Source organism: Mastacembelus armatus, chromosome 18, assembly GCF_900324485.2.
Source record: "Mastacembelus armatus chromosome 18, fMasArm1.2, whole genome shotgun sequence".
Lineage (NCBI taxonomy): Eukaryota > Metazoa > Chordata > Actinopteri > Synbranchiformes > Mastacembelidae > Mastacembelus > Mastacembelus armatus.
The window spans coordinates 14,007,031-14,019,867 of record NC_046650.1 but is presented as its reverse complement, the minus strand read 5'-3'; the positions used below and the strand labels follow the sequence as shown (position 1 = coordinate 14,019,867).

Genomic DNA, 12,837 nt, shown 5'->3' with positions numbered 1-12,837 from the left:
AAACACTGTAGCATGAACAATACAGCATACCAAAGCTAACAATTGATCATGTTGTATCTCACCAATTTAACACAAAGTGTGACTCTAAAGACAGTTTAAAACCATTTTCGAGTTCGGTATAGATGTAGTTGAGCAGAGCCACTTCTTCTAGTCAATATGCCAAGCTGTTCAACATGAGAGTGGTATCAATTCTCTCATCTGACTCTTGGCGTGAATGCAAATGAGCATATTTTTTAAAATAAAGATTTCTTTCAAGACCTCAACTAGACTGTTTTTCTCCGTAGTTCTGACGATGCAGTTTGCAACACTTTTGATCTGTTAGCTTTTGTGTCGTGCAACAAACAAGCTTATTGATCACTAAATGTTATCTTGCATTGGGTTTCTTCTATATGTGAGCAGAGCTGGAGGTGGCAAGAATGAGCACAGATGGGAATCTGCCTGATCTGAAGTTCCCACAAATTGGAGGACAAGGCAACTCTATCCACCTCTCTGCTAACACGCTAAAGCAGCATGGAAGAAACGGTGAGTAGTCAAACCTCTGAATCTGCTTTTATTGGTCCCCAACTTCAATTGAGGTATTTCTCAGGTTTGTAATAAAATAGAAATTTACCAGATAACATGTTGTTTGATTATAATAGAAAAAGTGTTGTATTACTTGAAATACTTTCTGGCTTATAACATCCACTGCAATTAATTAAAATTTATTTTGCCTTTTTTTTTTTTCCATTTCTGAATGTGATATGGCATAAAGCTACTGTACAATAGTTCTGTAGGAATTTCATTACAGATACTTGTGAATAACTTTCATTTGCTGCCCAAAGCCTTTGTGTTGGGCTGCATATTAAGCACAGGAATTATTCTGCAGTCTTGAAATAGGACCCTGGCTGTAGAATTAGTTACATCCAAGCACTGCCTCTTAACTGTAAATGAGACAGTTAGACACAATACATAGCTATCGTCAGAAGCAACACAGCCCCATTTTTAGACTCTATTATCAGCTCATGTAAATCAGCATTGACTCATGCTGCGCCCGGTGCCTCTCAGTTAGATGTCCAGCCGTGCCCAAGCAGATCATTATAGTAGGGTGGCAGATATTTCCCTGTCAGCCAGTGCTATAGCACCCAAAATGTTTTCTTTTCATCTGAGCGAGTGATCTGTCACCGCGGGAGGGAACTTCCTTTCATATCAGTGCTCAAAAGTGAGACGACAGGAGGGGAAAGAGATGTTTGCGAGAACGAAAGAGGAGGAAATTATTAATAAGAAAAATGCCTTTGCCACTGCCTACAGAAAACTGGTAACCACATATTTGAATTCTGAATTAAAATAACTGAAAGAGTTCCTCTTTTTCCAGAGACATTGCTCTCTTCTTGACAGATTTACTACTATGGTTCTTTTCTTAACAAAACTTGGAACTGTGAGATTTTAGCCGGTATTGTTTTTGTGTTACAGGTCAATAGTACAGTTTAAACAGCTACTTCTACTTGGTATGTGAAATCATCTAAAGTTTAGTTTGGAATAATAACTTGAGTGGCCAAAACCTGTGAATGAATAGAATCAAATCCGGCAGCCAGAGTCCAAAATCTGCACAATGACAATAAATGGATCCAATTGTCCACAAACTTTTGGCCATAAATTGTGTGTTCTTTGTTCAGTTCATCACTTGTGAAGACTGAAAGACTGAACTCTCTGCAGGTGAGATTCGGATCGCGTTCGTCTTGTACAAGCACATCGGGGTCTATCTTTCAACAGAGAACGCCAGCATGAAGCTGGGCAGTGACGCCATGGCGACCAATTACTCTGTCATTGTCAATTCACCGGTTATCACAGCCGCCATCAACAAGGACTCTAACAAAGTCTACCTCTCTGACCCGGTTATTTTTACCATCAGACATCTACAGGTAATGTTCTAAGTGTGTGTGTGTGTGTTTGTGTCTCTGAGTGGCGATGCTTTGTTTTTACTTTGATGTTACTGCCTCTGTGTTTAATGTGCTTTTCGTCTCTTTCGCTTCTACTTACACACAAAAACACACTTGCACATGCATTTTCTTGATTGAAACCCTTTCATCACAATTTTCTCCTTCCTCAAAGCACAACAAAAATCTCAAGCTTAAGAAAATTAATGAAACAAAGTTTTATTGAAAGGAAGGTGTGAAAACCAAAATTGTGGATATCAAAAACGCTCACAAAGTGATGCCAGGGATGCGTGTTGTTGTTTATTAGTCTGTACAAATACCAGCCTGATGTCCTGAACAAATATCAGTCATGTTGATCCACACTGGAGGCTGTTTAGTCATTTCAGGGAGTCGCGACTTCTCCCTCTTGACTCCATTATCTTCTCCTCACTCTGCTACCCTCAAAATATCTCGGTTCCGTCTGTGAACAGCACCTTCAGCGATTATCAGGGATGTTGGACAGCCATAAGAGAACTGCAGCGGGTGTTGTGTGTAGGAGGGACCTGAATGGAAGCAACAACAGCAGAAAAGAAGTAGAGCGCAGAGGAATAGAGCGAATTTAAGGGTGATAGCTTATGGATGTCAAATTTAAATGGTGGGAAAATGTCAGGGGACAGTGTCAGCACAGTTATTGCTGTGACTCACCTGCCTTAAGTGTAATTTGTAATTTGGACTTTAGTTTCGGTAATTTTATTGTTGGTCTAATGTTGGGGCACTGACGTTTTTACACCCTTTTCTTGCTTAGATCAAGCTGTTTCAATAAAACTGTGCCCTTTTGGAAAAGTGTGTTTTCTGCACACCAAGACATCTGCTGCTGCAGTTTCATCATGCAAAGGGCCATAAACATACAGGCATTTACATTTAGAGTACATTTTGTGTACACCGAGGACAGTAGAATTATTTATATGATAAATATGATTGTAATTTTGACTTCCACATTTAATTAAACTCGACTGGACGCAATATTGATGTTTTGAGCGTAGGGTGCTTGCTCTGGTACATCAAATCAGAGCTCCCTACTCTCTGGTAAACAGGTAAAGCAGTCAGTGGTGTTGTTAAACAAACACTTTTAATAACTGGTCTCGGCTTCCCAGGCATGGCTGTGGCTGCAGGCGAGAGCGTTTTCTTTTTTCTGTGTGGATAAATCTTTTATATGTTGTTCTACACTCCTGTGCTGTTATCTTTATTTTTTAGCACACCTTAATTTATATTTAGCTACGAGTAACAAAGACTGATAAATAATAGTTGTAACTGTAACTGGCTAATAGCAAGAAGCAAAAGAATAATCATAACCATAATTTTAGCCTTTTAAAAGCAGCACCAAGTAAAATGAATGCGAACACCATGCAGATACTATATAAATCAAATTGTATGTGTGGTATACTGTGTATGCTATGCCTCCTGACCTAACCAAAGGTATTATTCATTTGTCTCAGGAATGTTTAGTCAACTTTAACTTGCCCTTAAAAGCGAACCTCAGTTATCTCGACTCCATTACCAAGATGGGGGTTCCTATTTTTCTAGTTAAGTCTCCCTCTCAACCGTGAGGTTTTGGATCACTGGTCTTCTGGGATGATGATGTGTCCTCTAGTTATTGTTTCGCCTCCTTGCCTCACCACTTAATGGCACCAATTAAAGCCATTAATGGGACAGAGGGTCATCCTGTTTCCTCGCTGTGGAATGTTTAACACAGGGTTTGGGTGTGTGAAGGGTAAACTCAATCTAAGGCAAATTTACATTCAAAGAGGATCAATCTTATTAGGTTAATTACTTTACAGCAAGTGTGAAACTGGAAAACTGCAGCTTCTCATAGTGTGTATGAAATGCATGAAAGCAGATGCATTTAACCTTGGATGCAGAATGACGGTGAGCGTATTCTGCTTTGTTTCTGAAGCTACAAAAGAAGTTGGCCTCGAGAGGAAAGCAGTTGATGTATCTATTTATTATCATTTATGTTCTGTTGTGCTTGTGTGTTACCCAGCCTCGGTGTCATGGATGACTTTTATCAAATGGCAAGTGAGATAGCAGGGAGGCGTGCTTGTCGTTAGTGCCGTAGCCTGGCGTTCACTGCGGTGGCGCCCATTAAACGGCGGGGCAGTCCACTTTCACGCAGTGAAAGTTAAAGAGAAAGGTCAAAAAACGCAGTGAAAAACAGGCATGGGACTGCTTGATGCTGCCTGACAATAAAACCACCTGCTATTCACTTTAGAATAGATGTGAATTGAAAAGCTGGGTTTTAGGATGTTTATTCTGAAAGCAAGAACAAAACTAATAGGTTGTTAACTCCAAACCCGTGTGTTTTTCTCTTATTAATTTCACTCTCTCTCCATTTATATATGTTTGTGCCCTCTAATAGCAATCTGAGGAGAACTTCAATCCCAACTGCTCATTCTGGAATTACAACAAGAGAACCATGACTGGATACTGGTCGACACAAGACTGTCGCTTGCTGGGCACCAACAAGACACACACCACATGCTCCTGTACTCACCTAACCAATTTTGCTGTACTCATGGCCCATGTGGATGTCAAGGTAGGCCAGCTCTTTTACCATTCTTGCTTTTCAGTGGACCCATTTACCTTCAAAAATGTACAATTTACCAAATGCAGTCAAGAGAAATGAAAATGCATTAATCCATCATAGTTTGCAGTCCATTCCACAATGATTGCTTGACAAGAAAAGTACGGTCCAGCTGACATAAAGCACTATAAAACAGAAGGCATTCCTTTCATTGCTGTTTGTCAATATGTGTTTTATGTTTCTCTTGCTTTTTAGCTCAGAAGGTAAAATAGACTGATAAATGCTTTCTGACCTTCACAGCACTCTGTAGACTAATATTTAAAGGGCCAATACACACTCTATTCATGCAGTTTTAAACAGTGACCCTATCAGTGTAAAGTGTGTATTGATTGCAGCTGTCTTAAACGTCCAGTGTGTGAAGTTGTCCAGATATGTGACTGGCTCCAGTGTGCGGTGTGTTTTTGTGTGTGCAGCTGTGTCAGTGCAGCAGGATACAGTACAATGCTGGTTTATCAATGTGTTTGTTTTGGCTGTCAAATCATTCTGGATCTCCATATACGACATCAGAGCAGGCACTTGTTGTTGAGAGTGCAAGGTTTGTACTGAAGCCAAGTCAAGTTAGCAAAATAACCAGATTTACTTCAGTAATTAACACATTTTATTTTGTCTTGTATCTGTACACAAGCCAGAACCTAATAACAAGTTTAACTAAGCTACTGGCCTTGCTACATGGTGACAGAGAAATAGTTTTGGTGTTATATTTTGGACCTGATTCCAAGTAATATAAACAGATTTGTCCAAAACTTTTAATTTAACTTTTTATTGATTTTTTTTTTTTTTTTCTTTTTTGTGTCTTTTATTAGTCTGTTATCGTCGAGCATTTACTCTAAGCATCACCGGAAGAAAATAAATAGTCTCTCTAGCATAATTTGAATTTTATTTCTCTTAATATTAACCTGAAAGGGATGTTTGCTTTCTTGACAAGAGTTAAATCAACAGCACTTTCACGTCTGTGCTATGAATGGAGCTAGAACCAGGAGGTGATTAACTGCACTTATCACATTTAATTTATTGGTATATAAACCTAAATATAAAAAGCTGTGATGTTGAACTCAAGAGGGGCTGATTGGTGTACAGTATTTTTAAACAATAGCATTAGCCAGGCTGTCAGTTTCCCCCTGCAAAGGCCAGACTTTAAGGCTAAGCCAATTGCCTCATAGCACAAGCTTTTTATTAAGTGCACAAAGTGATCGCTATAATCTGTTTTCCAATACAGTGAGCTGTTCCTTTTTTAACTTTTTAACTTAAAATGACCATCATGCCATAATATCTAGATGCTGCATGAATGTGTTTGTCTGTTTATTGATTTATTTATTTGTGCACAGGGAGGAAGGAGTAAAAAGAAATAGTATTCCCTCGTTGGCAGGTTCTCACAGTGCAACATTTCAACATTTTCTTGCCTCCAGGGCAGCAACAGAAGCAAAGTGAAATATGTACAGTAAGTGTGATGTGGAGCACAGGAGAACAATTAATAGTGAGGTGCTAATGGAAGTTGTAAAAAGAACCTGTTCAAATTGGGGGGGGAAACTGTTATTTGACTCGTGTGGAATGATTATTACGGGAAGCTCTTCAGCTGAAAAACCAAAAAATAGAAAGGTAATGTGTAAAGATGATAGAAATGGTGCTGAGCTGAAGAAGGAAAAAGAAGAATTGCAGGACAGGGAGGAAGCTGCGTTGTTCTGATGCTGACAGACGGTTTAATTATTTCTGTTACAGGAAGTTTGAAGAACCCACTGCTAACAGAGCAGAGTAGTTCTCAGTATCTGGCATGACATCTGTCTCTCCAGAGCCTCTCTTCTGAATCAGTGGGAGAAAAAATAAAACCGCACTGTGAGCACTGTCCCAGTTGGCCCCGATCCATGAAAACACTAGACCTTCTTTCACCTCTCTCTATTCCCCAGCCTCACTCTCTCTCTCTCTAACAGATAAAATGCACAAATTCAGTAGCAAAACATTCATGCACAGCTATATACAGAATTTAAAATTCAGTACAGTCTCTTTTTTTTTTTTTTTTTTATCCCGCACAGGACTCCAGCAGGGTCTGGGATGGAGTGACGTACTGTTAGCTAGACTGAGCCGCCGTTTGTCACACAGTAGCATGACTTTTGGACCCACTAAGCTCTCTGCTGTGCTGAAGTCGGGCCTGGAATAGAGAGGGAGCCATGAAGAATGGGAGCCTTCATGTAATGAAAGCAAAGTAGCAGAAAGAAAAAAGGAAGCAGTAAAAGGAAAGCTTTCAGTCAAGTCAATCCCTAACATTTTGGAAAGCCTGGCTTGCTTGTGGCACTGCATTTACCAGAGGAAAATGGACAGTAGTGAGACCCCACTTCTGAGCGATCGCGTTTTTTTTTTTTCTTTTTCTTTTTCCACCTGTTATTCTTTATCTTTTCCCCTTGAATGGTTGTTGTAAGGTGCCGCTGATTCTGAGGCTTTGTATTTGACAAACTGTCACCGTGTTGGATCTGAGAACACGGCGAATGCAGGGAAAGTGGGAGCAGAGAAATGTCTTTCTCGCCCTCTCTCTCTCTCCCAAATTAGAGACTGTCTGTTTTTGTATCCATGGCAACAGGACATACCACTGCTCTCCTCTGCATTGTTATTACTCATTACCCTCAGAGCAACAGATTATATTCTAACCTTGTTTATTTCTCAGTGGCATATCAGAAAGAAAAAAAAAAAAAAAAGGGACAGGCACGCTGTAATTACAATTTTCCTTTAGAGGACAGAGGCTCGCTGCAGTATCACCGTCATCTCTCCTCTCTCTTCGATGGATTGTATGAGCGTTAGTTGGAAATAATGACAGTGTTATATTCTCAGATCTTTATGTTCGGCTTAATAAGATGTCGCCCGTATCGTCCCCGCAATGTTACATTTTTAGCATCAAGTTATGATTGCATTCAAAGTGCCACATACGTCACGCCAAATTAGAAGTGGCAAAATGTTCGTGTGTGTGTGTTTGTGACATTATGAATGCTGTCATTTTGTCCTTGACAGTGATATGAAGTTGCTGCACGGTGTTGGGCATTTTGAATTTAACAGTTTTACCGAGCAGAATTCAAATGTGCTTTTACACTTAATAGATGAAAACCTCAATTTTCTCCAAGTGATGAATTGTCATCACAAAATAACAGTAATTATACATTTATAATATGTAATCATACCTGCCATGTTCTACAGTCTTAAATTACCTAACCATATACTTTAGGACTTTCAGGGATTTACTTACTAAACTTTTACTCAAACATTTGTTGTAGAACTATATCTGCACTATTATACTTGTTCCTTGTGATCATGCTTAACCTGACATTGATCGTCGAAGGTAAAAACCTTGCACAGATTTTCGTACTCATGGAAAACCCTTGGCCTAAAACGTGCGGTACAGTATGTCAGATTATTGGAGAAACTCGACAGTGTCTCATTGGGATTAATTATATTTGAAAACAGAATAATCACTTACTGTAGAAAATTTGTGAGCAAGTACCCAAATATGTTTAGAGCTGAGTGTAACATCCTGAACCAAGTTCCCAAATGCAAAAATTGCTGAGCCATAAACTCTTTAATATTTAAACCTACTTTTCACGAGTCCATCCACTTGCTCTATATCTGTTAGATACGGCGGATCAGGCGATCACCACTTAGACAATCACAAGGACATCGAGTTCAAGTGCTGCCTGTGTCACCACTTGAGCTGTTTGCTAATTTTGAGCTACCTAGCCAGAGAGCTGATGCCTTTGACTGATCCTACAGTCTGAACAGAGAAGCGCCGTTGGCCGCATAAACATATTAAAACCATCCTCACAGACAGCAGCTGTGTGAGAGAGATTATATGTCTCTTTTGTATCTTTTCAGAATGATTCCAAACAGGGTTTTTGAGGGAGTGATATGAGAGTGGGTGTACTTTGATGTGACTTTGCTAAGAACGCTGATTTTTCTAACCTCTTACTGAGCCAATAGACATTTTCTGCAATAAACATGCTTAGAATGTGTTAGAAATAAATTCATTTCACTTGATTTGATATTGAAATGTCGGCTTTTGCTCTTGCAGTGGTGGTGTGGGATTTGGCCACAATGTAAAAAATATATATAAAAATCATTTGATGTCCATATCATTAGATGGTTGTGGTGAACTTCCTTTATATTCTTACATTAGCCTTTGTTTCTGTGTCATTTGGTCTTGCCTCAGTAGTTTCACAAACTCAGTGAATTTCACAGTAATGATGGGCTGATCACTAGTTCATCAGGGATTGATTTAGACATATATTTTTTAAAATTCTCTTGTTGTTCATACCCATTCAAGACCCTAAGGCACCTTATTGATCCCTTTCCTTGAATTTAAGTCTGCCATTTGTGAAGATAGCTGGTAGGCACTGAAATAAAAAAAAAATAAAAAAAATCCTTTTAAATATAGGTTAAAGCACAAGCCCCAGCTCGAGAAATATAGACCTGCTCTGGTTTCACCTACAGGCCATTATTTACTTTGTAGATGTGCGTGCTAAGATAGGCCCCAGGGAAGCATTGAGCTACTGGTAAGTGGCACTATTCCCGACAGACTAGTAAGTATAAATCAATGGCACATCCCACAGGATGATGGAGCGGGTGATATTTGGGTAACATTTATCACTGTCCTTATAGAACGTCTCCACGCTGGCACCATCAGACAGGATACGTGATATGAAAGGACAGTCAAGGTTAGTTTTGTATTTCATGACATAACATGTTAACATGGTACAGCAAGACATGCTTCAGAATGAATATGTTCATATGTTCAAGGTACAGATGGAGAAGATGGGGATCTTGTTAACGACAGTCCCATGGGAACTGAAAGTCATGCTTGAATGTTCTGTCATAATTATTGTACCTTAGAACACAATGTGATGTAAGGTCTATGTGCTGAATGTCAGTTCCCACCATCCAAGCAGGTCCCAGCTCCTCATAGGTGACAAATTTGCCCAGACTCCTGATTCATTCACCCTCCCTGCAACTGTTCTTCATCCCTGTGCAGACCATAAATCCTTTCTATCACACGTAGGTGAACTTGTCACATGACTCCCTGCAGTGGGCCACTACCCCTTAGCGCAACTTTCTGCCCTGCCTGACCATATTTCATGAGTCAAAGCCTGGCTCTGGAGGCGTATAGGTAGATTTATGTATTTTAATTGGATTGGCTTCATGGCCCCATGCTGGGAACAGTTCTTTGAGATATAAAAGGATTGATGCTCTGTTTGCTTCACCACTTCAGCCTCTTAAACTTTCCACAGTGGTTCCTGGTTTGTTTTAGATACAGGAGGTTATGGTAATTAAATGCTATGATGCGATGTCAAGTTCAGATGCCATGTTAAGAATGACCAGTAAGTGGTGCAAAAAGCTTGTTGCCATGATGGCTCCTCCATGTCAGCCCGCTCGAGTGCCCAGAAACCTTATTTTGTGCCGCGTGCGAGCAGATCAGGGGCAAAGCCAATCTCCTCAGGCATCCGTCTGGAATGAAAAATATGTGTGCTTAAGAAATAAGAGAAAAATGTAGGAGAAAAAGATTGGAAGACAAATCGAATGTGTACAAATGTGCCTCACCCCGCTAAATAACACGGATGCTGTATGACTTGGCCGCCCTTGCGACACAGCGAGTGAATTTCAGAGCAAATTATGTCTGCTCACTTCAGAGACCCCTATACAGATTCCCATCATGGAGGCTTGTAGGTGTGAGTTTATGTGCAGAGACTCTGCAGATCACATCGTTTGCCATCCTGCCTGGGCAGAACCCACAGTAAAAGGAAACTTTTCAGCAGAGGCATTGTGGCTGTTGATGTCTCAGCCAGCACCCACCTCTCAGAACAAAGAAATCATTCCACAGTAAATCCATCACCCAGGTGTAGATACACTCCCTGCCCTTCTCCGTCTGTTTCCGTAGCTTTGTCTCTCTTTATTTCTTCCTCTGTTGCCGTCTCTTTCTCTGATCTGGCCCCTCTCCAACTGAAGGTAAGATTGTGATGGATAGAGCCTGCAGCCACTGCACTGTTTGCTAGCCTGGGAGACCTAAGGGTCCCCTTGCAATGCGCTGCAGCTAGTACCACCCACTGCATCAATACATCTGTCATGCAGCGGACTGAAAACAGACTTATGTGTCACATGCACCACACACCTACAGAGCATGCAAGCTCAAGCATCAACATCTGTTGCCACCCACTGTGTAGGCACTCACTCTAAAGGAAGGGGACTGAAATCAGCCTTACTTTCATACAGGCAGACACACATACACACACATATACTCAATATAATATCTTGCCAGCACCCTCCCCAACATATACACAACGGCTCATCAGGCAGGAAAATCAAAAGAGTGCTCTCCCCAGACTCAAGGAGCACTGCGGCTGTTATTGTACCAGAGCCCCTTAATGATCAGCATCTGTTCCTCTCTCTGCTAGTGTTAGCTGAGCTGCCACTAAACAAGGCTTTTGTGTGATACTTCATCCCCCAAGTTTTCTTACTCTAACTTGGCTAAAGGGTGTGGGAAAAAAAAAAAGCCCCCCATGGTTGCTTAAGTTCTCTCTCCCTGCCCCTGTGGAAAATACTGCTGACTGGTTGAAATATGATTTAACAAGGTACTTCTTTGAGAGACATGTCAAACAGTATATTGTAGTATTCCTTAATTTAGTCCTCTACCTAAGCAAATATTTTCTTAAGTTTGTCTTACGCTATAGCTCATACAGTCATACATTTCCTGGAGGCCAAGAACGCGTACACAGCCTTCACATATCAAATAGGTGAACTGTATTCTAACATGGGCTGGTAATATACAGTGTAGGTGCTAGATGGATTTACAGTTGGGGGCGTTATAGCTCAGTTTTCACCTGTGCGCTGTTTTAACTGCCTGTCAGTGCTAATTAACTGTCTTTAGCTATTTCTAACTTGTTTGATCTTCATTAGCATTCAGGCGTAGTCATCATGTCAAAACTCCAAAGTTTCCACCCCAGCAGAGATGACAGCTGTAAGAGGTTGGCACACTTCTTTTAATCTGCTCACCCTTTTCCCCCACCTTCACTTTTTCCTTCTTTTTTAACTCAGTGCCCAGCAAGCTGAAAAAGAGGACAATCCCTTTGGGACATGAGGGAGCATGACCAAAGTTTGGATGCAGTAATTTAGTCAATAAGTCAAGATATCACTCGCTGATTGATGCTTGTCCCCATGTTGTCTGTACAGAGGAAGTTTTTTTTTTTTGTTTTTTTTTTAATGCACGTCATGTTTTGGCATTTGTCTTGGCAAGTCTGGTCTGCCCCACTGGTGCCATGAGGCAGAATTATCAGATAATGAAAATGCAATTTCTAATTCCAGATGTGATTTGCACTGGGAATCTGCACATCTGTTCATTTGGAATATGCTTGTATAATGTTAAATCTTTTCCAACCCGTTTTCTGAGATGTAGCTTATTATTCAACGATCTATCCATTGCGTTTACTATTATCACACAGGGTCTTCAAAATTTAACAGTAGTGCTTATCAGTTACATGCCATCTACTGCATGTTCCTGATTAGGTTTCAATTCTAACCAGTCCTGAGTTTCAGCCTTATCGTGATTGCAGTGTTGCTTTGCTTGTATTTGTTTTAATGTGTTTAACCACCGAAGTCACTAATTCTGCAGACTCAGCTGTTTTAAGCTGTGTTACCTTTTCTCCTTCTGTCCAAGTATCCCTGTGTGCACTTGCTTTTATGGACTGATGTAAATTTTCTTTCACGGCTGCAGTGGAATTACTGTTGATCCTTATCTCTCCCGTAAACCCACAAATTTATGGTCAGCAAAAGGTTTTTTAGTGCCCAGAACTGGCTGTGGTGGCAAATTATGATTTGAAAAGACGAAATTATCTTAAAGCAAACCTGAAACCTATTGACCATGTTGTGGTTTGATTGTATTCCTGCAGTGCTGGTCTTCGACACCTGTGGCCCTCTGGACTGCTCACTTTGTTGCCTGACCAAAATGAAACAATAGAGGCACATTTTCAATTGATTCAGACTGACTAATTCATGATTCATATCTCCCACCTGTGGCTCGCCGTGTAGTGGGTTATTGAAACCCCCTTCACCCCCCTCCCTTGACACACCCCGAAAAAAGGAAAAATCAAAATAAAAGCTTTAGGGTTATTGCAGAGATAGAGCCATAATTTCCTTTCATGGTCTTTTTTTTTGCTTTAGAAAACAGTCCCTGTGACCATGACATTATTCCATTTAACTTTCAGTCTGGTCAAATACCAAAATGTAGTCCTTGGTACATTAATTTAAAAAAATAAAAAACAAACTGTTTCTAATGGCTTTCTA

At 40.3% G+C, this 12,837-nt stretch overlaps 1 protein-coding gene across 5 annotated transcripts in view; it reads left to right on the top strand.

The window, feature by feature from the left end:
• The window catches only part of LOC113143974 (adhesion G protein-coupled receptor L3), a 183,946-nt gene that overhangs the window by 143,560 nt on the left and 27,549 nt on the right, over positions 1 to 12,837 (top strand). For all 5 annotated transcript variants that reach the window (XM_033325711.1, XM_033325710.1, XM_026329614.1 and 2 more), the window contains 3 exons: positions 400 to 522; positions 1,693 to 1,898; positions 4,309 to 4,485. In XM_033325711.1, the coding sequence (XP_033181602.1) occupies positions 400 to 522; positions 1,693 to 1,898; positions 4,309 to 4,485 (506 nt within the window). The remainder of the gene's footprint in view (positions 1 to 399; positions 523 to 1,692; positions 1,899 to 4,308; positions 4,486 to 12,837) is intronic.